The sequence below is a fragment of the Triturus cristatus genome, chromosome 7 (genome assembly GCF_964204655.1).
Source record: "Triturus cristatus chromosome 7, aTriCri1.1, whole genome shotgun sequence".
Lineage (NCBI taxonomy): Eukaryota > Metazoa > Chordata > Amphibia > Caudata > Salamandridae > Triturus > Triturus cristatus.
This window is the reverse complement of record NC_140590.1, coordinates 1048055069-1048079608: the sequence shown is the minus strand read 5'-3', so window position 1 is coordinate 1048079608 and position 24540 is coordinate 1048055069. Positions and strand designations below refer to the sequence as shown.

The 24540-nt window shown below is 43.1% G+C and overlaps 1 protein-coding gene and 2 non-coding genes across 3 annotated transcripts in view; 2 read left to right on the top strand and 1 right to left on the bottom strand.

Moving 5' to 3' along the window:
• The window catches only part of GRXCR2 (glutaredoxin and cysteine rich domain containing 2), a 74388-nt gene that overhangs the window by 10181 nt on the left and 39667 nt on the right, over positions 1-24540 (bottom strand). Inside the window, exon 2 of the mRNA XM_085614488.1 lies at positions 3727-3948. Within this exon, the coding sequence (XP_085470614.1) occupies positions 3727-3948 (222 nt within the window). The remainder of the gene's footprint in view (positions 1-3726; positions 3949-24540) is intronic.
• On the top strand, positions 6131-6201 carry LOC146811076 (small nucleolar RNA SNORD2). The gene has a single exon (XR_014967138.1). It is a non-coding gene; the product is annotated as a small nucleolar RNA SNORD2 (small nucleolar RNA).
• LOC146811075 (small nucleolar RNA SNORD2) lies at positions 6581-6652 on the top strand. Its single transcript, XR_014967137.1, has one exon. It is a non-coding gene; the product is annotated as a small nucleolar RNA SNORD2 (small nucleolar RNA).

The window sequence follows — 24540 nt, the reverse complement described above, 5'->3', positions numbered from 1 at the left end:
CACTAGCATTGCCCAACCTTACACCAGCAACAGACTCCTATTTGCTGGTGAGGGTCTCGATGAAGGGCAAAAAGGTTAAACTACAGAAAATAAAGCAATTGATTTGTGAAGGATCCTTAACACCTGTGGTGCCAAAGACAGTGTCATTTACCAACGTGCAAGAAAGTGTAGTAAGCGGGACACATAGTGACCTCTGTTGGATCCGTGGGAGAAGGTGTGTCACAAGAGTGGATGTGAGGTACGATTGAGAGAGGGTGTTTGTAGAGCTTGTGATGGAGCTGCCCTTCATGTTCTCTTTGTGTGGAAACTAACGAGATTCATTCCATAAAAATAAGAAAAGTGAAGTACTTCTGAATGAGATGCTTTGTATTTTTTGCCACTCAGACCCCCCTCGTCTTGAAGAAGAAGACTTGGAAATTTGACCAAGGTTTTGCCAAGTGGAAGACACCATTCCTATAACTAAATTGTGAGCCCGTGGCTGTGAGGAACAACATCTATGTGCCACATAACTGGTTTGGGTGGTATTAAGGTGTGCATGTAACAATTGGGATGATGGCCTACACTTCAGGATGATAGCTTAGAAAAGGTAATTGGCGGTATTGCTAGGAACTTGGTATCTGGGTGTATGGTAGCGATTGCCAGAGATTTAAAAATAGGGCTCCCGGTTTTATGGTATTTATTTTTTTGACATTTCTGTCTGTATTTATCCATATTTATTTTATGTCATCTTTATCTGTATTTATCCATATTTATAATGGGTTATGTGAAAAAATAAAGCTGAAACGGGTATATTTTCACATTTATTTAAGCAATAAATATGGAGTCTTGACTTGAATGTCTGCCAGGTTTCAGTAATATGAACACCCCCAGAAGATAAATCAATGCACTTATATGAAAATATGCACATTTCTGTTTCAGCCTTACGCATATCTACTGCAGTTCAAGCCTCTTTACTAAAATGCCTTTCTTTTTTTAACCCTGTTACCTATCAGTCCACACAGTTATTGGCCTGGCAGTCATGGCAAAGTGTATTTAGAATCGCTCAAAAAGCATCCAATTTCCGTTATTATCTACATTTAAAAATAAATACAGACAAGAAAATAAATGGTTTTATCTCTGTATTTATCTGTAAAAATCAGTTAAAACGGAAAACAGAGAGCCTTACTTAAAAAGTAGACGTCCTAGAGTTGTGAGAAAGTGTCAGAAAGAAACATGGATGGCCGTAATCTTTAGAGCAAATGTGTGTGTAAGATAATCAGATTTTTAATAAGCAATGGTTCTTTGAAGAGGAAATTTAAGGTGGATTCCAAGAGTACTACCAAGAGAGTTTATTAAATTGCCCTACAAGATGCAAACACCAAATCATTGTTGTGGGATGGGTGGCAAAAGGTTGTTGTATGTGTCATATCGTTAGTCTAATTCCCATAGAGGTTCTAGAGGGAATTAGCTCCAAATAGGACATAGTGTACCCATTAACAATGAAGAAAAGGGCATAAAAGGATAGGGTGTATTAGTTCAGGCAGCTGTGCTGCGTGAATTTGGGAAATCCTAAGTAGAATGGCTTTTTGCCACTTGAGTGCTCCCTCTCCACTAGCAAAAAGAAAATCTGAATGCCCTTTGCTGCCATCCTGTGGCCATGTGTGGTGGTGTGAAAAAGCAGCTACTGAGCACCACCCCTGAATTCAAGGTATTCGGAACCATATTGCCAGGAAGGATATGCTGGGAGACTCTATCTTGAAGGCTTAGCATGTGGCTGTTTAAACATGTATTCTTTAGTACGAAATGCAGACGGACTATTGAGTGAGCTGTCACGGGTCACAGTGATTAAAGTGCTAGGAACAAGGAAGAGTGAATTAATGGTGCAGCAGTGACACAGCTGTGGCTTTAGTAACACAATAGTGGCTCAAGGAAATTAATTAGCGGCTACTTAGATGTGGAGGAAGCCACAGGGGATGTACTGCAGCAGACAATATATTTAGGTACTAATTCTATATGCAAGATCACTCATCATTCCACCTCATCCCTTTTCCTCTGAACCGTTCAACTACACATATGATGCTCTACAAATCTCAACCAATGCCCCACTCCTGTTCAATGTCTTCATAAGTACACTATCTAATGTTATCACCTCATTCAGCCTCAGCTTCCATCACTATGCCAGTGACAGGCAAATAACCCTATAGCTTGAAAATTCTGCGGACCTTGACTCCTGCTCCGTTGGATAGTAAATACAAGAAATTGACCACAAAGCATTAGCCAACCACTTTAAGTAAAATTGAAACACTAGCATGTGGTAAATAGACAAACTATCACCCTTCAACCATTTGACCTCAGAAACTGGGAGCCCCAGTATCAATGACACCGAATTGTGGAACCGGGTGCTAATTATGGACTCCAATTTATCACATAGACCTCCGTCAAATCAAGTGGGCAAACACAGCTTCCACATTATGAGATGTCTTTGACAGATTTTCTTATCCCCAGCCTCCCCACAAAAGTTCATGCTTCCATTACCTAAGTATTCTTCTATCTTAGCTTTGCTGATGGACTACAGATTGAAGTGCCTGAATTAATACTACGGACATTAAAGAGAATCGAGAATGCAGTGGCCGGACAGTGTCTGTCTCTACCTATGTGGATCCATATCTACCTGAGTAACATATCCCTACACTAGATGGCAGTAGCTTGACGGATCACCTTTAAAGCAATGTACATTGCTCATCGAGCAAGCCACTGGACTCCACCACAATTCCGTCAATAAAATTATCTCACCTATTGGCAAACAAGACCTCTGCACTCCTATGGATTGTGCTGCACTTCTAAAAGTATCTAACTGATGCAAGCTCTTTCTCCAATCAGACAGCAAAACCTTGGAACTGTATGCCTGGCAAATAAAAGCGGACAAATACTTTGAGTTCTTGAAAGCACTAAAACATGAATCTTCCCTTCTGTATAAGGATGAGATACAGATGATGATCTATATGCAGTTGGTAAGTAGGTATGCATGAATATGTCTAAGGTCACACTGCAACACTTCATGCTAATGCAACATATTCTGATCTGTGTTTGAAGCATGTCTTTGAACCTTATGCACTGCACCCAACATTTGCCACACATGATGTTATACACATCCAACCCTTTTCCAACAACACACTTAAAAGGGCGCTCAGAAATTCCAGTTGCAGTCGAAGCACTTTGCTGCCTCATCAGTGGTATGAAGTGGTACATAAATGCAGCAATACAATACAATACAATACAATATTTAGATAGATAGATAGATAGATAGATAGATAGATAGATAGATAGATAGATAGATAGATAGATAGATAGATAGATAGATAGATAGATAGATAGATAGATAGATAGATAGATAGATAGATAGATAGATAGATAGATAGATAGATAGATAGATAGATAAAAAGATAGATAGATGAAAGATACGCTATTATATAGTGTCAGCTAAAATAAGGATGGATTTATAGACAACATGTGTTATGGGTTTCTCTAGTTCCATGCAATAGTGAAGGCACTATGAATGGGAATAATCTGCAAGGGTACATCTTCTAGGAAAAGGTTGAAATGAAAAATCTGTGTACTCACACGTTACACTTAATGGGATGTTGGTGGACTCATCATTGGTTGTTAGTACTGTGCCCTATTCTTTATTGACACTTAAAACCATAGACAGAAAGCAGTTGGGCACAGGAGGGGGGATTGTTCACTTACTGTCATGTATCGGTTTTGCTCATATTGACTTTGAGCTTCCTCCAATGGCCTGTGACCTTCAACCCCATCTCCATTGCTTTCAGCTCCATACAGAAGCTCCCCGTCTTTTGTGTCTTCGTGATTTTTTGAATTCTGCCTGTCTTTCTTTTCTGTCGGTGTGCGAACAATCTTCAGATTTCGGGTGTATATGATAATTTTGCCAAAATCTAAAATGTCGGAATGCTTTGTAATAAAAAAAGAAGATGGTGTTTAGAATACAATTAAGGTTATAAATATAAAGGCTGTGAGCATCATTCACAGTACAATGCATCTTTACTTCAGATTTAAATGGCACAAAAATGTATTTATTTATTTTGCAACTCCACTTGACCTACTGGTGCTTATGTTCAGCACTGGAGAGGACAATCCTATTTAGGAGAATCCATTGCACAGGTATCTGGCAATTCTCAATGAAGAACATCTGCAGGTTGTGGTATAGAGCCTTCCCTGCTGAGGATCAGCGGATATTTAAACTAGGTGCCTTATGTTCGATGTGGTGGTAACAAATGAATCCTCTGATTTGGTGAGAAAATGACGAATTTGTGGTAGTGTCAGATGCAATAATACCTTTTACCCTAACGTCCCTGGGTTTAACATGTCCGTCTCAAAAATGGAAAAACATTTTTATTTTGTTACCATTTGGATTTAAATCATGCCCAAACACACATCACTGCAGCCTGCCTTAGAGTATGTCTCCTCCCTGGGGGCGATTTGGATGGGGTGGGGGGTGGGGGGGGGTATACCAAGAATTTAGAAAGGTATGTATTCACAGCACCCGTTTATAGTAGTTTTCCACAATTAACAACTCAATTTCATGATTATGACCTCTGTCAAAAATAGTTTACATAAAATTGTGTTATTTGAATTGTATTGTGACACATAAAGAGCTAAATAGAAGTGAACGGTTTTTTGTCTATGAATATAAAGACTTATGTTATTAAACACTTACAACATAGCACATAAAGTCAGGTTTACAAAAACATAAGCAGAACAATTACAAAGAGATCTTAACAGTTTTTAAAAATACATAATTCATTAAAAAAATCTTTGGGGTTTTTAATAAAAGACCCTCAGCCATTACTACCTAAGACAACTCTATCTTTAGGAAAATGGCACTCTGTCTTGTTAAAATGAAATGCCAGATGAATATTGGATCTAAAATCATTCTCTAGGGGTAGCAGGTGGTCTATTTTATAGCTTACATTCAGATTGCATGCATGTGTATCCAAATGTAGCCTGCTGTCTTCCATTCGGGATCAATACCAATTCTTCACTTCAGCACTTCATTCAACTAATTTAATTCAGAGGAATTTGGCAGGTTCTGTAGGCAATGACAAGAATTTTTCTGCCCAAGAGGTGGAATAGTCATTTTTACTAATTAAACCTATCAAAGAAGTGAAGATCTTTTAAAGTACTAACAAACTACTCATTGACTTCAAAACAGCCCTTCAAATAACTTTCTTCAGACTTTACCATAGCATGATTTAAACGCTGGCACACATTCGTCCAGTTTCTTCAAAGTATCGCTGAGCTTGAGTTTATAGATCATCTTTTAAGTCTTGGCAAGTAGCATTGGAACTTGTATGTAAATCATAACTCTCAAATTTCAACTCTAATATCAGGAACTACTAGCTAATAGTTGCTAATAGTTTCAGGGGAAAAAGTCCTAGATCAATCATAGAGTTTTTGGAAGGCTTAAGACTAAATTTTAAACATTTGTCTTCTAATAACTCAAAGTTTTACTTCACGTCACTTAACACAGCTTAATTTCTAAGCAAGACCATTGGAATTATTTTGCCAATTATTTAAACAACGGATTGATAGAAAAGTCAACATATATTTTGGTGAATCCCAGATGAGGTACAGGAAATGGTATGTTACCATTATAGTTTCCAGGATAAATTATTGGAACATATCATCCCCAGATATTTTTTAGGTCGAGCCTAGCGCAGCGCGCATGCGCTTCCTTAGGAGAGGGTCTCTTGGAATCACTCCAGACATTCAGAAAGCTTTCGCGTGTGGTTGTCACATTCTATTGGCCTTTGCTTGTGGCTTTCAAAAAATGAAAGCACGCAATTGGCCAAAGGCGGGTGCATGTCCCTACTCTTCTTAAAATGTTCACTCCCATGGCGTTTTGCTCTCGGGAGCGAGCAGGCTGGCAGCTGCATTCCCCCTTGGTCACGTGCTTTCGCTTTTTCTTGTTGTTTTTTGAAGGAAGTGTCGAGGGTTAACTTGTATGGAGCATAGAACAGCCCTCAACATTGGTCTCTGGTAAATACGCATTTTTGGCAGTCTGAATTAAGTTTATTCACGCGCCTTCTATTATGCGGTGACTCGAGAAATGCTGCGTTCCGCCAGGAGGGTGAAGTGAAATAATGTCTTTAACATCTTTCGGGACAGTAACCAATTGATGATAAAACCTCACGGTGATCACTTAAAACGGACTTGCGTTGCTCGTGTCTTTGTTAAAACCCGGGTTTAATGGCGGATTTTTTTCTCCTGCAAGGTTAGATTTTTGGGCAAAGCGGCACATCAGTGAAAGCTGAAAATTCAGGTATTTCCTAACTCTTCATAGGGGAGGTGGGAGGATTGCCAGCCCTGATGCAAAGCTTGTCCACTGATGCCAAAATATGTCAAATGGACCTGACCCAGAAAGTATAAATAAAAGTGGTATTGAGCACAGCTGTAGTGTCTCTACATGTCGCATGGCCTGTGACACGTGGTAGTTTAATTACATACCACACAATAAAACTTGAAATGGGAACGTTTACGGCAAACTGAACTACAGGGTGGTACAACACGTGAAGGCAGGGCAAAGTGAAATGATGGCTTTAACATCTTTCGGGACTGACAACCAAATGATGATAAAATGGAACGCTGTTCACTTTGGGCCTCCCCCCTTTTTCCAGGCAACCCATCATACCGAGCATGTCGTAAGTATGAGTGGTGGTGAATTAGGTATTTCTAGGGCATTTCACGTGAGCAATGCATTCTGAGTGAAGAATTTAGTGTGGGGGCGGGGGCAAACTGATGTCTTATGGAGAGTACCATGGACCTCTCTGGTGCTTGCCTCAGTGGTTCATAAACTTGGCGCTGTCGGTATTTCATACTTCTGATGAATATAGTCTTCTCTGGCTACACCAGTCACTGCAGGGCTGGCTTTAGCGCTGGTGGCGCCTGGTGCGACAGCCTTTTTTGGTGCCCCCCCAACCACCTGCTTTACAGATTCTCGCCCTACCACCCTTCAACATTTACCCTCTTCTCTCCATAGCCCCTCTTTTACATACATTTATTTTTATAGCACTCCTCATACCAGTGTAGGGTGTCACAGCACTTTAGATCACACACACACATTATATAGAGACAATGAATCATATGTGAGGAATTCAGACTATAGGAAACGTTGCATAACACAATGAGGATTACAAGATGTAGGAATCACATGTGATCCATACCAGTAAGCAGCATATTTTAAGATCATTTGGTCTAGAGATTTAAAACATAACACAGTGGTTGGGGTTGGCTTCACTAATAAGAATATATTTCTACCAAAACGAACCCTTTTCAGCAACATTAGAATAATAAAAGACTGGTGGAAAAAACAATGTTCTAACCTATACCACGCAGCTCTAGACGACAGTTCATTGGTCACTGTGCTTTATTAGGATTGTAACCTATGAACTGCAAGTAACAAAATGATCTCTGTGACAAAAGCAGTAACACACTGAGCGATATACCTTAAATACAATTTGGGAATCTGCATTGTATGGTTCTTTGCAGCAGGCATATTTTCCTGTCTTGTGGCTAGCAAATATAAACTTTAGGAAGCAAACTTTCATTGGTGTTTGGTAGTTCATATTTAGTGAAATGTTTTTGAAAGTAAGGAATGCAAAACTTGATGTCGCCATACCATTTATCAAGACAGAAAAGCTAATGTTTTTAATTCAATTATGTAATTGCAATCTTCGCGTTCTGTGTGACTTTAATTCACTGGTCTAACCTTTTACAGCATGCAGCAAATCTGAAACACTGCACCAAGCTGAATGTTGCTTTCTGTATAGCTTTTAAACACCGTACCATGTAAAATGTTACTTACTATATGGCTTTTTTCTAGCTGAATTCCAATTGCAAATTTTTAAAACGAAACAGGTGAACGTCACGTAAAACACTTTGGTGGAACAATTAATGTGAGGAAACTGACCTTTAATGCAATACCAAGAACAAAGCTAGTGCTAATCCACGAAAAGGAACGCAGCTTTCTTTGTCTCCCGGACGGCTCCAAGCATTTGTTCTGAGAATACAGAGCAGTAACGGCGGGGTCTGGTGGTAAATTGACTTAATATATGATGGCACGCATGAACACAGTTGTCTTTCTTTTATTTCTACGAGGACTCACGTTGCGGAAATGAAAGAGCGATAATGGTGCGCACTGCAAGCTTTTGGGCGATGCGAATGGTGTGGATTTATGAGCACACATTGCGCCTCCCCTAGCTTGACGCCCGGTGCAGTGGCACTGGTCGCACCGCCCTAAATCCAGCCCTAAAGCCAGCCCTGAGTCACTGTGCCCTGTATTGACCTAAATGTGAATAGCATTGGCAAACCTCCAAAGTTAATAATTCATGGAAAAGTGTGAAATTGAACCCCATTACATTATGGGGAGTTGTAGTTTTCCGAAGGTGAACTGAGCCTAATTTAAAGTAGTTGCTTAATGGTACCAGCGCAGTTAAACTGTTCATCCCGGATCTGCAGCAGCCACACAAGCTTGGTTTATTAAATTGAACCCCATCCCTAGGTTTTACACATAGTTTAAATAAGGGGGCAGTGTTTAGCTCTTCAATCTCGCTAGCTCCTTCACCTAGACTAGACATTTGAGGCCAGCTCCAAAATTGGCACATTCTTAATACTGTGTATATGGTGTGTAGCAACGCAATTTATAATTGGCTCTTTAGCGCCTCGGAATATCCTTTAAACGAGCTTTGTGTGTTTGGTAATTTTGTTGTAGTGACTAAATAGCGGACCTTCTCCAAGCCTGTCGTGGAGATATTACTCATGGGTAAAATCCCAGTTGCTAATAGTGGGCGTAAATATTTCATAAGGTAGCACAGCTCTTTGTAGCCTCACTTGAACAATATTTGTCCTATTTACTTCCATCTGCTGCTGCTACTTCCCCTTTAGCAAAACACTTGTTCTCAAACATGATACATGCTGCTTTGATTTCGTAACATGTCTGTCTGTGCATGGATGTTTCTATGTTTCTGTGCTTGCACGTTTGTGTGTGTCTATCTGTGCATCTATGTTTATATTTAAGAGGTTTCTTTAAATGCACACAAAAGGCCCAGGGGGTGAGTGAAAGTGCTTTACTAAAAACAATATCTCTGACAATAACTACTGCCTGGGAAAAGATTAGCCTCATTAGCACTTAAAAGGGGTCATCCAGGGAAGGGAAAAACAGTTCTCTTTACCTAGTACTGGCACTACATATCCAGCAATCGCCAACAATGTCTGATTATGTCTGTCATGGGTCTGAGACCTATTGTGACATCATTCACAGGATAGCCATAAAAGGCAACAATTATTATTACTTTATTATGACTTCTCAACATGCTGCACAGCAGGTACAATGCTTTTCAACATAGCCTAAACACATTAGCAAAGCCAATAAGTCTGGCAAAACACTTATAAGGTCTCAAAGGCAAGACCTATTGGCTATGCCAATGCTTGTTTAATTATCTACTTTTTCCAGTTTTTTCCATCCAGCCACCTTAAAGATTTATCAGGCCTTCTCCCAAATATCTTAATTTTGATTTTCTCTGTATTAATTTGAAATCTATTACTCTAGCAGTACTGATCTTGCGCATTCACTCGGAATCAGAGTGGGTTTATAAACTAGAATGACTAAATTGTCTACACAATGGAGAGATAATATGTGTAAAGAGAAACTTTGAGGGGAATCATTTAGTGGCAGTTATTGTTTGCACTTTTTATTTTTACTTTTTCTGCACCTTGTTAATGGGATGCATGACACTGTGACAAAAACCTGCATTGTTTCTAATAAGACCTCTTGATACGTACTAGGCTCAAGACATAGATGGGTCAACCGAACTCCTGATACGGTTTTGACCTGCCACACTTTTTTCAACCTTATTCACTTTTGTAAAGTATAGTTAGAACAACTATAGCAAAAACACAGCATATAGCTTCAGCAGGTGCAGACAGCACAAATCATTTCTGAACAGTCACACTGTAGGAAATAAAAGGGCAGAAATGTAGAGGATTATGTGTCAGAGAACCTTTGGCGGTACATAAGGGGGGCACATTTCCCAGAGGCCTTAATCCCTGCGATACCACTGGTCATACAACAATCACTAACCATTCTAATTGTCATGGCCTCAGCGATAGTCTTTCTGTATGTAATGGAGATTGGGTGAGGCTTACTCTCTCTGCTGCACGCCTGGACACCATATATCCCTGAGTTTACCGATAGGAGGTAGCACCATGTCATTACAGGAAACAGTGTCCGTCATCCGCGGTCATTAGGGCAGGGCTTTTGCCCATATCATTGGTCTCTAGACCCCACAGCAGCAGCAGATTTGTGTATTCATGGAATGAGCTTGAGATCAAAAACACAATCCAGGAGCAGAGTAAGTGGGGTTGGTTGGACTTTGTAACCTATTATTGCACTTATATTAGCACATACATCCTGTCGTAAGAAGTCACCTGACAGGACCAAGCCAGATACAGGAAGTCTGCCTCTGGTCTCCTACTGCTAGCATCAACCTCCAGTCTGAAGGCCTTAATGCCCATTGGTGCATAGTATATTCTTTGCTGAAACTTACACTGTAGTCACTTTTGTCTACCGTCCAGAGAGATAGCCTTTGTCTGCACACAGCAATATGTCCATTGCTCATGGCAGCGGTGATCTTCGATCTCTACTTCACTGTCCCCTCACCCAATGGAGTTTCAGGCTAGGATAGTGCCATTGTAAGTGCCAGACACTAAATGTCAGGGGTCCAGGTGAAGGGTCACCTAGGAAAGAGCCTGAAGCTACTGTAATTCTAGGAGAACCAGCTGTAAGCTTGTTTTCACAATTCAACCTGAAATAGAAACATATATCCAGATGGTGACACCCTCTTTAGCTCTGAACTGGAGAGTGGTCTAAAAATGGCTATCTGGAAAAATGTCTTTTATACACGATATGTGCCTTAAGTTCCAAAGCAAGTGAAAGCAGAGGGTTATTACCCCAGTGAAGATTTGTGGAACAAAGTGTTTTAGTAGCCATGTATTAGACCAGATGACGCCAAGCCAACCCCATGCAGTTCAGGCAACCTACTTGATGTTTGCGTAATGGTTTCACCAGTACAGGTGCGAGAGGGTCTGGCAATACAACATGCTTCTCTATTATCAGATGAGGAAGATGTGGCTGTGGATGGAGCACAAATGTGCTAAAATATGCCTGGTGAGCTAAAAATTGGTTCAAAATCAAAGAGAGAGAAACCCCTTTTGCACTAAGGTATAGTCAGAATTTTCCTACCCTGGCAGGATTGTTTGTCGAACCACGCCACACTATCATCAATGCCTGTAGGACTGTAAAGAAAGTATTCAGCAGTAGAATTGGAATGGTAGTAAAGATGAGAACCATCATTTTCATGAGAATGATGTTGTCTTCCAAGTAAAGTGTAAGCGAGGTCCAACAATCCACCAGGCTCATATTCTTGCTGATGTATATGTTATGGTTGCCACTAAGCACTATAACCAGATCCCTATATATTTGCAAGTCCCTATAACAAACAGAGGACTCCTGCCATCGAAGAAGTCAATCTTGCTCTTAAGGAGAGAATTGATACCGTGTTTGGCCGACATAAGTGGGAAACAATGGAACTAATCAAATTAATGGACAGATATGAGATGCCGCAAAAGAGAATTTCTTTACATATTATCAGGGACAAATTTAGAGCAGAGTCGCATACTTATAACAAAATCTCATCAATATATATAGAGACTGCAGTACCCACGGCTATAGGAATGCAAACTGGAATAAGAGGGAAATTTGTGAGCTCTCCGCGATATCTAATTCTGACTCAATAGTAACTGGTTGACACTGCTGTGGACCACAGGGTTATCATTGAACACCTTATTTCAGATTATGAGTTCAGACCCAGCTCAATCCTCTGTAAAGTGGCAAACATAATGGCTCACTCCAGGGAGTCAAAGGTGTTTTTCACATCCAGGAACACAGCCATGCTGGCACTTGCTAATGCAGAAGGTGCAATAATGCGATTATGGCACAAAGAGCATGTGATGTGGAGCAGTCAAGAACAAAATCCACTTTGTCTGCATGAATAACACAGGGCATGACTGAGAGGAGCTTATCAGCAAGGATCTTTGCTAATATTTTGTTTCTGGTGTTAAATAAAATCAGAGGCCTGTAAGACTCATCAAGCTTCAGTGATGTAACAAGTAGAGGGTACAGAGTAATTAATCTTTGCCTCTTCATATAAAGAAAGCTGGTGAGAAGTGAGTATATTAATGTATTGTTTATTGAAGTCATTGAGCCCGTCGTACCCAGCGCATGAACCAAGCATGCTTGACAATAGAGTTGCAACTCATAACAACAGTTATGGGGTCCATAAGTGGCTCACTATCACTGTCTTATAGCCATGCCAAAGTAATCCATTTCAAGCATTCTGCTATTGCGCTGTCAGAGCCCGCTGGTCTCAATGAGTACAGATTTGGTATATATGGGCTGCACGGTTACACTTTGGATCATAGGACCATGCATCTTCCTCACTCCTCATACCTAATATGTCACCAGGACCTTATGGTGGTCGCATTAGTCTGCCCAGAGTCACACTCGGATGCCCTTCTTCACATATACTCTAGCTGCCCCATATTTGCCAAGACATTTAATCTCGCGGTTTGCTATTTCCCTAAATAGAAGGAGCAGAATGGTAATATCATGGAGTTCTGTACTCTCCTGGGAGTTTGCTTATTGCTTCTCTAAGGAGCAGGTAGTGGCCTCAGGGACAACGTCTTAATGACTCCAGTACTCCAAAGTGTTCTGAGATACAGATCCCCCGTATAGTCTTTAAAGGCCCCCTGAATGGCATCGATCTGCAACTGCTCCATGACTGCAGCCTTTGATTCAGAGTGAAAAACAGCATTGTGTAGAGTTCTGAGGGGAAGCCCCATCTCCTACATCTTGAGGGAGCCAGCAGACTCATCAAAATGACAAGTGGGAAATAATCAGAGTGTCCTTCCCAATAGCTCACTTACTCGGTCTATGCATACATGGGGCTGCCACAGCCACTTATACGTAGGTGGCGCATTTCTTGAATTGGAATTATTTACATGGCTCAACTTTTACTCACTGGATGGCATGTTCGAATTGGCAAACTCTCAGTTTTTATGTCACTTAGAATATATGTTAGATTTATATTGAATACTCCTAAACCCACAGAAAGACAGACGTATGCATACACTTGAATTGGCGAAGCACCCCCAAAAATAGTAAAGTCTGAATTTGAATAGAAAAGTCTTATCCAGTCGGTGTTCATGTGTTCTGCTTTTTCTCCTCTTATTCTATACTCTGATCCTATTTATCATCACTTTAAATACCCCCTTATTACCACCAATGTCCCAACAGATTCTGCTCACTTTGAAAGTGACATCCTAGAAGGCCAGGTCTAAAGATTAGCATTGCTGAGCCTAAACATTGCTGAGCCTGATGTCAGGAATTTAACAAGCATTGGCATAGCCAATAGGTCCCGCCTTTGGGACCTTATAAGTGTTTAGCCATGCACATGCACTGTAGGCTGGTCTGGTAGCACTTTTTGGAGCCCTCTCAATAAGTCTCGCCAGACCAGCGCATGCGCTGGGTCAGGCGAGACCTAAAAAATAACTCTCTTGTCACGATTGATTTGATATTTATTTGTGATTGCAGTAAGAAACAAGCCTCTGATTGGCAGAGAGAGACCAAGCAGTTCATACTGCAGGGTATGAATCACTGCGTGAACTGAGTGATGTGGCCATCTCGCACCATAAATCACAGCCTCTCAAGCATAGTGTGAAGCCACTAATAGTTGGCGAAGAACCTGGGAAACATTACAATGGGAAAGCTGCATTTTCAGGGGGAGATTTACTAAGATTTTGCGCCATGTTTGTATCACAAAAGTGGCGCAAAATGGCGCAAAATCGGGTTTTTCGAATTTACTGTCCAGCGCTAAACAAGCATAGCGCTGCTTCGCATTACTTTGCGCCATGGGGGCATGTCAAGGGTGGTGCATGGGCGTTCCCATGCAACCACCCAAGGTTTCTCATGCTAAACCCAATTTACTAAATACAGTCGATTGGGTTTAGCGTGAGAAACCTGCGCCCTTTTAAACTAGGCACAAGGAAGGATAAATGCTTTCATTTTTCCCTCCATTTCCGACTTTGCATTCATACTGCACTGTGCAGCACGCATACAAAGTGGGAAAAGCGTTCCCTCGTGTCTAGGCATAGTATTTTGTACAGGAAGGATACCCTTCCTGTACAAAACCTATGCTAGACTCACACACACACCCTAGAGCTAGGGCGCTAAGGAGGTGCGTGGTGCACGGCAGCTGTAATCAGTGCCGGCGCAAGGGAAAGGGGAGGAGAGAGCCATATCTTTGAAAATATGGCGCTATCCTGCTCCTTTCCTGTCGCGCAATTCAAAGCTCGCGGGAGGGTGCGTTGCGTTGCATGGAAATTTCGTAAATCTCCCCCTTTGTTATCAAAAGACTATTACATGTAATGCAGTAGTCTTTTGGCAACAAACGTAAAATGCAGGTAGAGGCAGTTTTGTAGCACTGTAATTAACACATGTTATTATTAACTACTTCTAGAATTCCCACCAAAATACTTCAGGATGCCCAAAGATTTTTACGAGAGATGGATTAACTCATTGAGCTTTTTGAATGCCTTATAATGAAGGTTTCTAGTTTACAGTTTATACAGATTTTCAAGGATATAGAGAGAAAACAATGCAATTTGTGTCAGTCTTTAGTTCTAAAAGGGAAAAAAATACAGAAAATTGGACTTCTTTTGAGTGACTCTCCAAGCTGGCATTTATGAATTCCAGGACAATAGGTTTTCAGATTGACAGCATGGGAAGTTAAACAAGCATTAGCAAAGCTAATAGTTCTTGCCTATGGGTTACCTATTGGCTTTGGCAATCTGGTGGGGTGGGTAATAGGGGGCACAGGTGGGTAACAGGACAGTTAAAAAAAGCGCTATGAAGCAGCCAGCGTTTGCCATGACATAGCATTTCTTTTACTTCTGCGCAGGAGGAAAGAAACACAGACGGGAGGGAGATTGTTAGAGAACAGTAGAATCAGGGGCTGGATGGGAGAAGAACCAGGAAAGGGGCAGGTGGTGGAAGGTTAAAAAAAAGCACTATGATGCAGCCAGAGTTGACAGTGTCATAGCGTCTTCATTAAAAAAAAAGATATATTAGCTGAATCACAGTGCGAGCAGCAGATGGCCAGCAGAAGGACACTAATTACGTTTATTTAATCTGTGCTAAGTCCATGCACCACCGAAAGAAAAGGAAGTGACGCATGGCAAGTGCTGCCCAATTAAAAGGCAGCAAAGAAGAGTGAGAGCGTTGCAAGCGAATGGTAAGTAATGGTGTGGTTCAAAGCCCATTATAGAATACAAGAGTCTCGCAGCGCATGCTCACGCAGGTAAGACCTAAAAAAGTTTAAGATTTCCTTAAATAATTGCATATCTCAAAATATTTGCTATATTGCTAAAATTTTCGTGTGGGCTTTTTAAAAATTATATTTGGCTACTTTAAGTGGTAAAACTCAACAGGCATCACGGTATGCGTGCATATGTATCAGCTAGATGTGCAAATACGCGAGTTAAGCCAAAAATACTAGCTAAATATGAATGAATGCTGATTAGATGGCCCAAAAATAAATATGGCTAAAAACACAGAATGTTTAAATAAATACCATAAACCAGGTGGCAAGCTTGTAATCTAAAGCATGTGCACATATCCATAGGTGTATATTTAAGATAATTAATATAGTGAAAAAACCCTACGCAGATGACTTTATGATTCAATCAATATTAGGTAACCAGAACATGCTAGAAAACTTTTCTGTTCTTTTAAAAAGTCTAGCGAGAGAAGGCCTTCCTGGATACACCCATTGAAAGAATGTTGTAAAGTTATTTTCTTAACAGTATTTCATTACTTCAAGCTCTTGTAAGGGCCACTTGTCAAATTTATTTTAATGCAAGATTTGGGTAGAATACAGATGTATATCATCATTTAGAGTGAAATAGTGGGTCATAGTACTTTAGTGGAGTAATGTATTTAGTATGATTTACATTTTACCTACATGTTATGCTGGTGGCATGTTAGCGCTATCAGCGATTAATAGTAAGATTAAGTGGGGGAGACCAATATTATTTTTTTAAAGGAGGCAGGCACCACCCTAACTTATTTAGGAAAGATCCAGATTTTTAGGCTCTTCCTAAAACTTACTACATTTCTATGTATTCTGAAGGAGATAGATAGATTATTCCAGAGTTGTGCTGCCTTGACTGGAAAGACCACCTCCTACCCTAGTTTTCTTAAATCTGGGTACACAAACTAGGTTATCTGTAGATGATCTTAACCTCCTCACAGGTTTGTAATAGGTAAATTTATCCTGTAGGAGTCTTGGCCCTGAGCCATTTAAGGCTTTGTGGACTATGCACAAGGCTTTGAAAATCCTCTCTCTTTCACTGGTAGCCAGTGGAGTTCTTTTAGGATATTTTTGCGGAATCAAACCTTGATTTATTAAGTGCTAGTTTGGTCGCTGTTACTTGTATGCTATGAAGATTTTTAAGCAGAAAATCTGGAATTCTCAGTAAGAGGGCATTACAGTAGAGAATCCTACTTACTATATTGTACTCGGTACAACCATCTTTATTGCTGGCTGTGAAAGTAAGGGAACAGTTTTTCTCAAAGTCCCCATAAGTCCATGGCATGTGGCTACTGTCCTATTGACCTAAACTTCCATGGAGAGTTTTTATATCTATCTGGACTCCTAGACTTCCCACTAACTGAGCTGTAATTAAGTCTGTAACATTTGTCCATGGTCAGAAGTTATTTGGAAGTTGGCATGGTACTTTGCTGGGGGAACAGCACAGGAAGAACTCTGTTTTACTTCCTTTAAATTTTGTTGTATTATTGCTGAGCCAAATTGCCATCTCTGTTATGCAATCGGGGAATTCATCCAGGTGGCTAGGGTCATCATTATCCAGAGATATTATTAGTTGGGTGTGATCTGCATAGTTTATGAAGGACAGCCAAAATGATTTGATTTGTGTCAGCAGGGGGCTTAGGTATACATTGAACAGAATTGGGCTTAGGGCAGAGCCCTGTGGCACTCCATGCTAGATGTCTTTATATTCTGATCTAAAAGGGGAAGATAAATTGCTTGACATCTCTCTGTTAGGCAGGATTCAATCCACTTTAAGAAAGTGCCTTATTCCTCTATCTCCTTTAATATGTTGAGTAGGATCTGGTGGCTGACGGTGTTAATCGCTGCTGACAGATCTAGCAAAATCAGGACTGCAGTCTGTCCACCGTCAACCCTCATCCTCAACTCGTCTGTTGCCTTGATGAAGGCTGATTCCATGCCATGGGATAAAGCCCATCTGTTCTGGTTCAAATTTTTTGTTAGATTATAATGAATTTGCCAGTATTTTATTGGCATGTTTTTTTAGCGATCTTGACCAGATATGGGAGCTGAGAGATTGGATAATGGTAATGGTGTGACTAATGCTTTCTTCCAAGCTGCTGGTACCAACCCTGTGACTAATGATTGATTCGCCTTTCATGCGCAAGGGCTTCAGGGCAGCCTGCCAGGGTTAGGGGCCGACGACTGTACTTGGTGTAAATGTTGGTTCTTTATCAGTGAAAGACTTCTACCCATAGACTCATGGATCCACAATCCCTATAAATATTGTAACCATGCAGCATGTTGGTGACATTGCTAGGGGGAGAGTGGGCCATGGACATAAACAAGAATCCTCTGCTTCCAGTCAGTGTCTGGAAGTAGAAGAGGCGGAGTACAATAAGAGGGAGAAGTAATGTCATGTAAAACCACGTATGTAAGGAAAAGAACCATTGCATTTTCCTGGTATGGAAAATTGGCCAAGGAGCAGGTACAAGCAGGGTACCACACTTCAATAGAGAGCTAATCTGGTTACGTCACTAAGTGCAACTACATTTCTCCATAACTAAGGATACAAAAACAATCGAAACTACTTAGCAAAAGTAAATATGTCTACCTAAAAAGTTAGTAGCAATTGGCAGAGGGATGGAATGGAGATAAAACCAAACAAGAAATACCCAAGATGTCCCAAGGAGCACTAAAAAGAAGGTTCAACATGCATTGCCAAAGCCAATAAGTCTTGCATTTTTTGCTTTGCAAAAGCTTTTTGCTGCTGCTGTTTAGCATCAGCAAAATAAAAACAAATGGTAATTGACATTGCAGAAGAGTAGCAGCAAAAAAATAAAGAAGCCCTACAATGATGATGTGTACTTGAACATGTCATCATGCATTTACATGTGTGCATCATAATGCTATGGTGGGCCTTAGTGTGATGCCGTATACGCGTACATGCATTAAGTTGTGGACGCCCACAGGTATCTTGACACTGCAGCAGCTATTTCTTTTTCTTTTTAATTTAATATTCCACATTAGTTCATGGATTAAAAAAAATATAAAAAGTAAGTACGATTGCATTATTCAGAAAGAAGTAGACCGGTAGTAAATTGCAGCTTGCTTGCCCTTCAAAAAAAGTGAAATATTAAATGGAACAGGAGACGTCGGGGAGCAACGGAGGGGGAGCAACAGATTACTGCTGAGCAGCATGGCTCGAGGAAGTATTTAGAGGGAGATGTGGGGAAGCAATGGAGGAACAAAAAGAAAAAAGTAGGACCCTGAATGTAAGCAGTTATTGTAAGTGATCCAATCAAAAGGATTCTTAAGAATCTATGCTTAAGAGGAGGGTCAAACACAAGAAGAGGAATACAACCCATTGCATAAGAAGCAAGCAAATGAAATTGACAAGAAGGCCAACCAATGATAAGCAATCAGCTTACCTTATCCAAAGCCCTCTGTAAATATTTGTGTTCTACATACATAATGGCGGAGACCCCACGCATCCACAGAACGAGAGCAGGCAGAAGACCTGGAACGATCTCCCAGTTAACATCAGAAGCCCCCCCACTCAGCACCTTCAGGAAGAGCCTCAAGACCTGGCTCTTCAACTGACCCGGAACTGCACACCCCCCCCCCCCCCCCCCATCCTCCACCCCAGCGCCTTGAGATCCTCACGGGTAGGTAGGCAAGGTCTAAAAGTGAAGCCAGCAGCAAATAATGTAGCTGCACACCAGTAGTAAAATTCTAGCTCCTAATCAGGATCCTGCATGATAACCTGAAACCTGAAAGTGCAGGAAACACCAAGGAATCGACCAGCAGGAAAGTGAATCGAATCAGGAGCCACGCTCAAGGAATACTATTGAATACTATTGAATAGCAGTGTTCTCGGGGGTTGAATTCTTTTGTGAGGAGAAATAGAATGACCACGGCCTCTTCCAGGTTTTCTTTTCAGGGTGGAAGTGACACAACACGTCAGCATTAAGTGATGAATTCTGGGACATAGGGTCCACTCCAGATACACCCTGCCATATCTCATGTTTCTCCTTTCTGCCACACAGGTAGAGAGGCACAGTATAGTGCCCAAATGGCTGCATAGGCCCCTGGTACACAGGCAGCCCCCTGGGTCTCTTAACACAAGAAGCCAAAGTGGTTAGTTGGAGCGTGCAGGATCAATAAAATTAAAATGAATGTACATTAATGTTAAAAAATAAATAAAATGAGTACATATTTATTACTCAATTAGAAAACGGTTTTTAACCTATTTTGAACTTAAAACATAATATAGCATCACTGTTAGATTATTCCATATTATTAATACATTTTCATTTAATATATGAATATTAATCTATTTCGAATTTAAAAAAGAATGTAACAATAATCTTACATAATTTTTCAGTTTCGAAATAGGGATAAATATGTTATAATTAAATAGCCAATATGTACTAATTGTGTATATTGTTTTACATTAATTTATACTTATTTATAGTTTAACTATTTTAATTTAACATTACATAAATATTTACTAATTTTATATATTTTGTAACTTTAATTTAAATATATGTTTAACTATTTTAAGTACTTTAATTTATCATCATGTCCTATGAGTTTTTACTTTAAGTCCCTACATTAATTATTTTGTATGGAAGGGTGCAATCAGTGGTTGGCCATGTGTAACAATGGGCTTACTACAAAAGTGTAAGATACTACAGAAGTTTAAGTTACTAGAAAAATGCAGTTTGTGAATAATTAATAGAAGTACAGTTGTAGCAAGGTGATAATATTATGTGGTATGGCTGGGAGGCCTTTCCATGTAATATTGACATGATATCCAAAAGTGGACCTCGGAGTCACACTAGTAATTCTTCTCTCAAGCCTGGTAGAGTGGCAAAGAGCAGACAGGCTTAGAGGAACATGTGCAAGGCATTTTACAGTGCCATCAGTGACGATAAGTAATTGGCACGACTCGAAAGAAATCCAATCAATCAAGGAATTTGTGCGCACTACTCACCCGTGAGGGTCTCAAGGCGCTGGGGGGGGTTGCTACTGCTCTAACAGCCAGGTCTTGAGTAGCCTCCTGAAAGTTAGTAGGTTTTGGGTCTGCCGTAGGAGAATCGGGAGGGTGTTCCAGGTCTTGGTGGTGAGGTAGGAGAACGATCTGCGGCCGGATGTCGCTCTTTGGATGCGGGGGATGGTGGCAAGGGTGCGGTCGGCGGAGCGGAGCTGGCGGTTCGGGGTGTAGAAGGTGAGTCGTCTGTTGAGGTATGCTGGTCTGGTGTCGTGGAGTGCCTTGTGTGCATGGGTGAGGAGCTTGAAGGTGATCATCTTGTTGACGGGCAGCCAGTACAGGTCTCTCAGGTGGGGTGTGATGTGGCTGTGTCGAGGGATGTCGAGGATCAGGCGGGCCGAGGCGTTCTGTATGCGTTGTAGTCGTTTCAGCAGTTTGGCCGGGGCTCCCGAGGGCGTATCCGTAGTCCTGCCTGCTGCTGATGAGGGCCTGGGTGCCCGTTTTTCTTGTGTCGGTGGGGATCCACCTGTGGATCTTGAGGAGCATGCAGAGGGTGTTGAAGCAGGAGGATGAGACGGCGTTGACTTGCTTGTTCATGGAGAGTGTTGAGTTGATGACGAACCCCAGGTTGCGTGCGTGGTCGGTGGGCATTGGTGCTGCTCCCAGGGCGGTCGGCCACCAGGAGTCATCCTAGGCTGAGGGGGTGGAGCAGAGGATGAGGACCTCCGTCTTGTCTGACTTCAGCTTTATCCAGTCTGCGACGGCTTTCATTCCTTCGTGGAGGTTGGTCTTGGCAGTGAGGGGGTCCTTGGTGAGAGAGAGGATCAGCTGTGTGTCGTCGGCGTAGGAGATGATGTTGAGGTCGTGCGGTCTGGCGACGTGGGCGAGCGGGGCCATGTAGATGTTGAACAATGTCAGGCTGAGGGATGGTCCTTGGGGTATGCCGCAGATGATCTTGGAGGATTTGGAACGGATAGGGGGGAGTCGGACGCTCTGGGTTCTGCCGGAGAGGAAGGAGGTGGTCCATTCCAGAGCCTTGTCTCGGATCCCTGCATTGTGGAGGCGTGTGCCTAGGGGGCGGTGGCAGACCGTGTCGAAGGTGTCTGATAGGTCCAGGAGGATGAGGACTGCGGTTTCGCCGTTGTCCAGCAGGGCCCTGATGTCATCCGTGGCGGCGATAAGGGCAGTTTCGGTGCTGTGGTTGCTGCGGAACCCGGACTGGGACGGGTCCAGGATGTTGTTCTCCTCGAGGTAGCGGGTCAGCTGCTTGTGACGGTTTTCTCGATGACCTTTGCTGGGAACGAGAGCAGGGAGATGGTCCGGAAGTTCTTAAGGTCCCTCGGATCTGCCTTGGGTTTCTTGAGCAAGGCGTTGATCTCAGCGTGCTTCCAGCTCTCCGGTAAGGTCGCGGTCTCAAAGGAGATGTTGATGGCCTTACGGAGATGGGGTGCGATGGTGGCGCTGGCTTTGTTGAAGATGTGGTGTGGGCACGGGTCTGACGGGGAGCCGGAGTGGATGGTGTTCATGATTTTGATGGTGTCGTCGTCGTTGATGTTAGTCCAGGTGAGCAGGTGGTCGTTGTGGGTGGTGGTCGTGGGGTCTGAGGTGCCGTTGGCTGTCGTGATGGTCTGGTTGTCGAAGCTGTTGTGGATGTCTGTGATCTTGCGATGGAAGAAGGTGGCCAGGGAGTTGCACAGGTCTTGCGATGGTGGGATGTTGTTGGTGTTGCAGCTGGGGTTGGAGAGTTCCTTCACAACGTTGAAGAGCTCTTTGCTGTTGTGTGCATTGTTGTCGAGGCGGTACTTGAAGGAGGTCCTTTTGGCGGATCTGATGAGGTGAGGGTGTTGGCGCATGGCGTTCTTGAGGGCTATGTGGGTTTCCGGTGTCTGTTCGCGGTGCCATTTCTTCTCTATTCTTTGGCAGGTTTGTTTGGAGGTCTGCAGGTCCGCGTAGAAACAGCTGGCATTCTTGTTGGTGTATCTGTTGGAGGGTTTCTTGATCAGAGCGAGGGTGTTGGTGCAGTTGTCGATCCAGCGTCTGAGGTAGCTGGCGGCCGCGTCGGGGTCTGTGGGGTCGGCGGGTGGGCTTCGGGCGAGGGCGGTGTTTAGCTGGTCTTCGGTGATTTTGCTCCAGCAGCGGCAGGGGATCTGTTGGGTGCGGTGGTGCGTGGTGGGTTTCTGGAAGGTGAAGTGGCAGCAGCGATGGTCGGTCCAGTGGAGTTCGGTGGTGTGGCTGAAGGAGACGTGGGAGCTTGCGGAGAAGATGGGGTCAAGCGTGTGGCCGGCAGAGTGGGTGGATGTTGTGAAGAGCTGTCGGAGTCCGAGGTTGGCGAGGTTGGCGATCAGGGTGGTGGAGTTGGTGTCGTTGTTGTTCTCGAGGTGGAAGTTCAGGTCTCCAAGGAGGATGTAGTCTGTGGCGGTCATGGTGTGTGTGCTGACAAAGTCGGCGATGGAGTCGCTGAACTGAGGCCGGGGTCCGAAGGGTCTGTAGATCCGAGTTCCTCTGAGGGTGGTGCTGGGATCAGTGTGGATCTGGAAGTGCAGGTGTTCGGCTGTGCTGAGGGTGTCGTCGGAGTTGGTCGAGACCTTGAGAGTGGACTTGTGGATGATGGCGATTCCCCCTCCTATTCCGTTGGTGCGTTCTCTGTGGGTGATCTTGTAGCCATCCGGGATGGCTATGGCGATGTCCAGTGCCGAGGAATCGTTCATCCAGGTGTCTGTCAGGAAGGCGACGTCTGGGGAGGATGTGTCGAGCAGGTCCCAGAGTTCGACGGCGTGTTTGCGTGAGGAGCGGGTGTTCAGTAGTATGCATCTGAGGTGGTTGCATCCTGTCCTGGAGGGTGGGTTGGCGGCTCGGAGACTGGTAAAGCTGCAGCTCCGGCAGGAGAAGGGTCCTTTGGTGCACTTTGGGGCAGCCAGAAAACAGGTGTGTGCTCGTCCGGTGTTGAGTGCGTGGAGGGTGTTGGCGTCGTAGTTGAGACCGGGGTCGTGGCGGTCACGAGGGCCAGGGGTTCTGGTGCTGGGCACGGTCGAGGCACGGACGGGTGCAGACGGGCGTGCCTTAGAGCGCGCGGCCGCCTTAAGAAGGGGAGGTGGGAGGGAGGAGCAACTGGGAGGTGGGAGCAGACGAATGGGAGAGCGGGGGGGCAGGGCCGCAGGGGACGCAGCGGCGGGAAAACGAGAGTGAGGAACAGCGAGAGGTACAGAAGGCAAAAAGGCACTGTAATGGCACAAGAGGGAAGAAGGAAAAACAAAATAAGACAATAAAACAAATAAAAACAAAATACAGAGAACACGAGCAAGAGCAAACCTTCGGCCTACCACTGGCCACCAGGGATGAGGCGCAGGTGGTAGCCTGCGGGTGGAGGAGGGCCTCGAACACCGTCAGCAGCAGCGGCAGCTGGGCTAAGGGCACGGGCACACAGGTGGTGCTGTGCGGCGTGGGGAGCGACCTGCCTAAATTTATATAAAAATAGAGCTTATTTTTATATACATTAAGACACCATAAATGAAGTCAATACAAGGCAGATAACAGAGTTATCAATTTTAAAGTGTTCCAGAAATCAGTACTTTGCAGAGCTGTCAAACTTTACCATTGCGGTCAATGGGGAAAATCCGAGATGGCACTCGGTCACTTGCAGGGTGTGTTCAGCAGAACCCCCTAAGAGTTCAGGTCTTGTTGGTTCACAGACCAAGCTGCAACAGTCAGAACAATCTTACCTTGCCCACGGAGTCCAGGTGCAGAGGTAACTTGGCTGTCCTTGGTGCTGAACGGGACCTGTAGAAGCTGTCAAAAACAACAGTTGACAAAGCGATGCTTGCTGGTTGAGTTCAGAAGAGCAGGGGGCGGCTCCTCCTGCATGCAGCCCATATAGAGAAAATGGCCTCCCCAGAGACGCCTATGGGGTCGGCGTACTAGCCAATCACAACGCTACCATTGCAGCGTTGTGATTGGCTTAGGGGAGGGGAGAGAGACTGCCTGCTTCCTGTATGGAGAGGAGAGAGGAAACACAGGACCGGAGGAGATGGTATGTTAATTTTGTGTTTTTTAAAATTAAATTATCCCTCCTCCCCGCGTGACCCC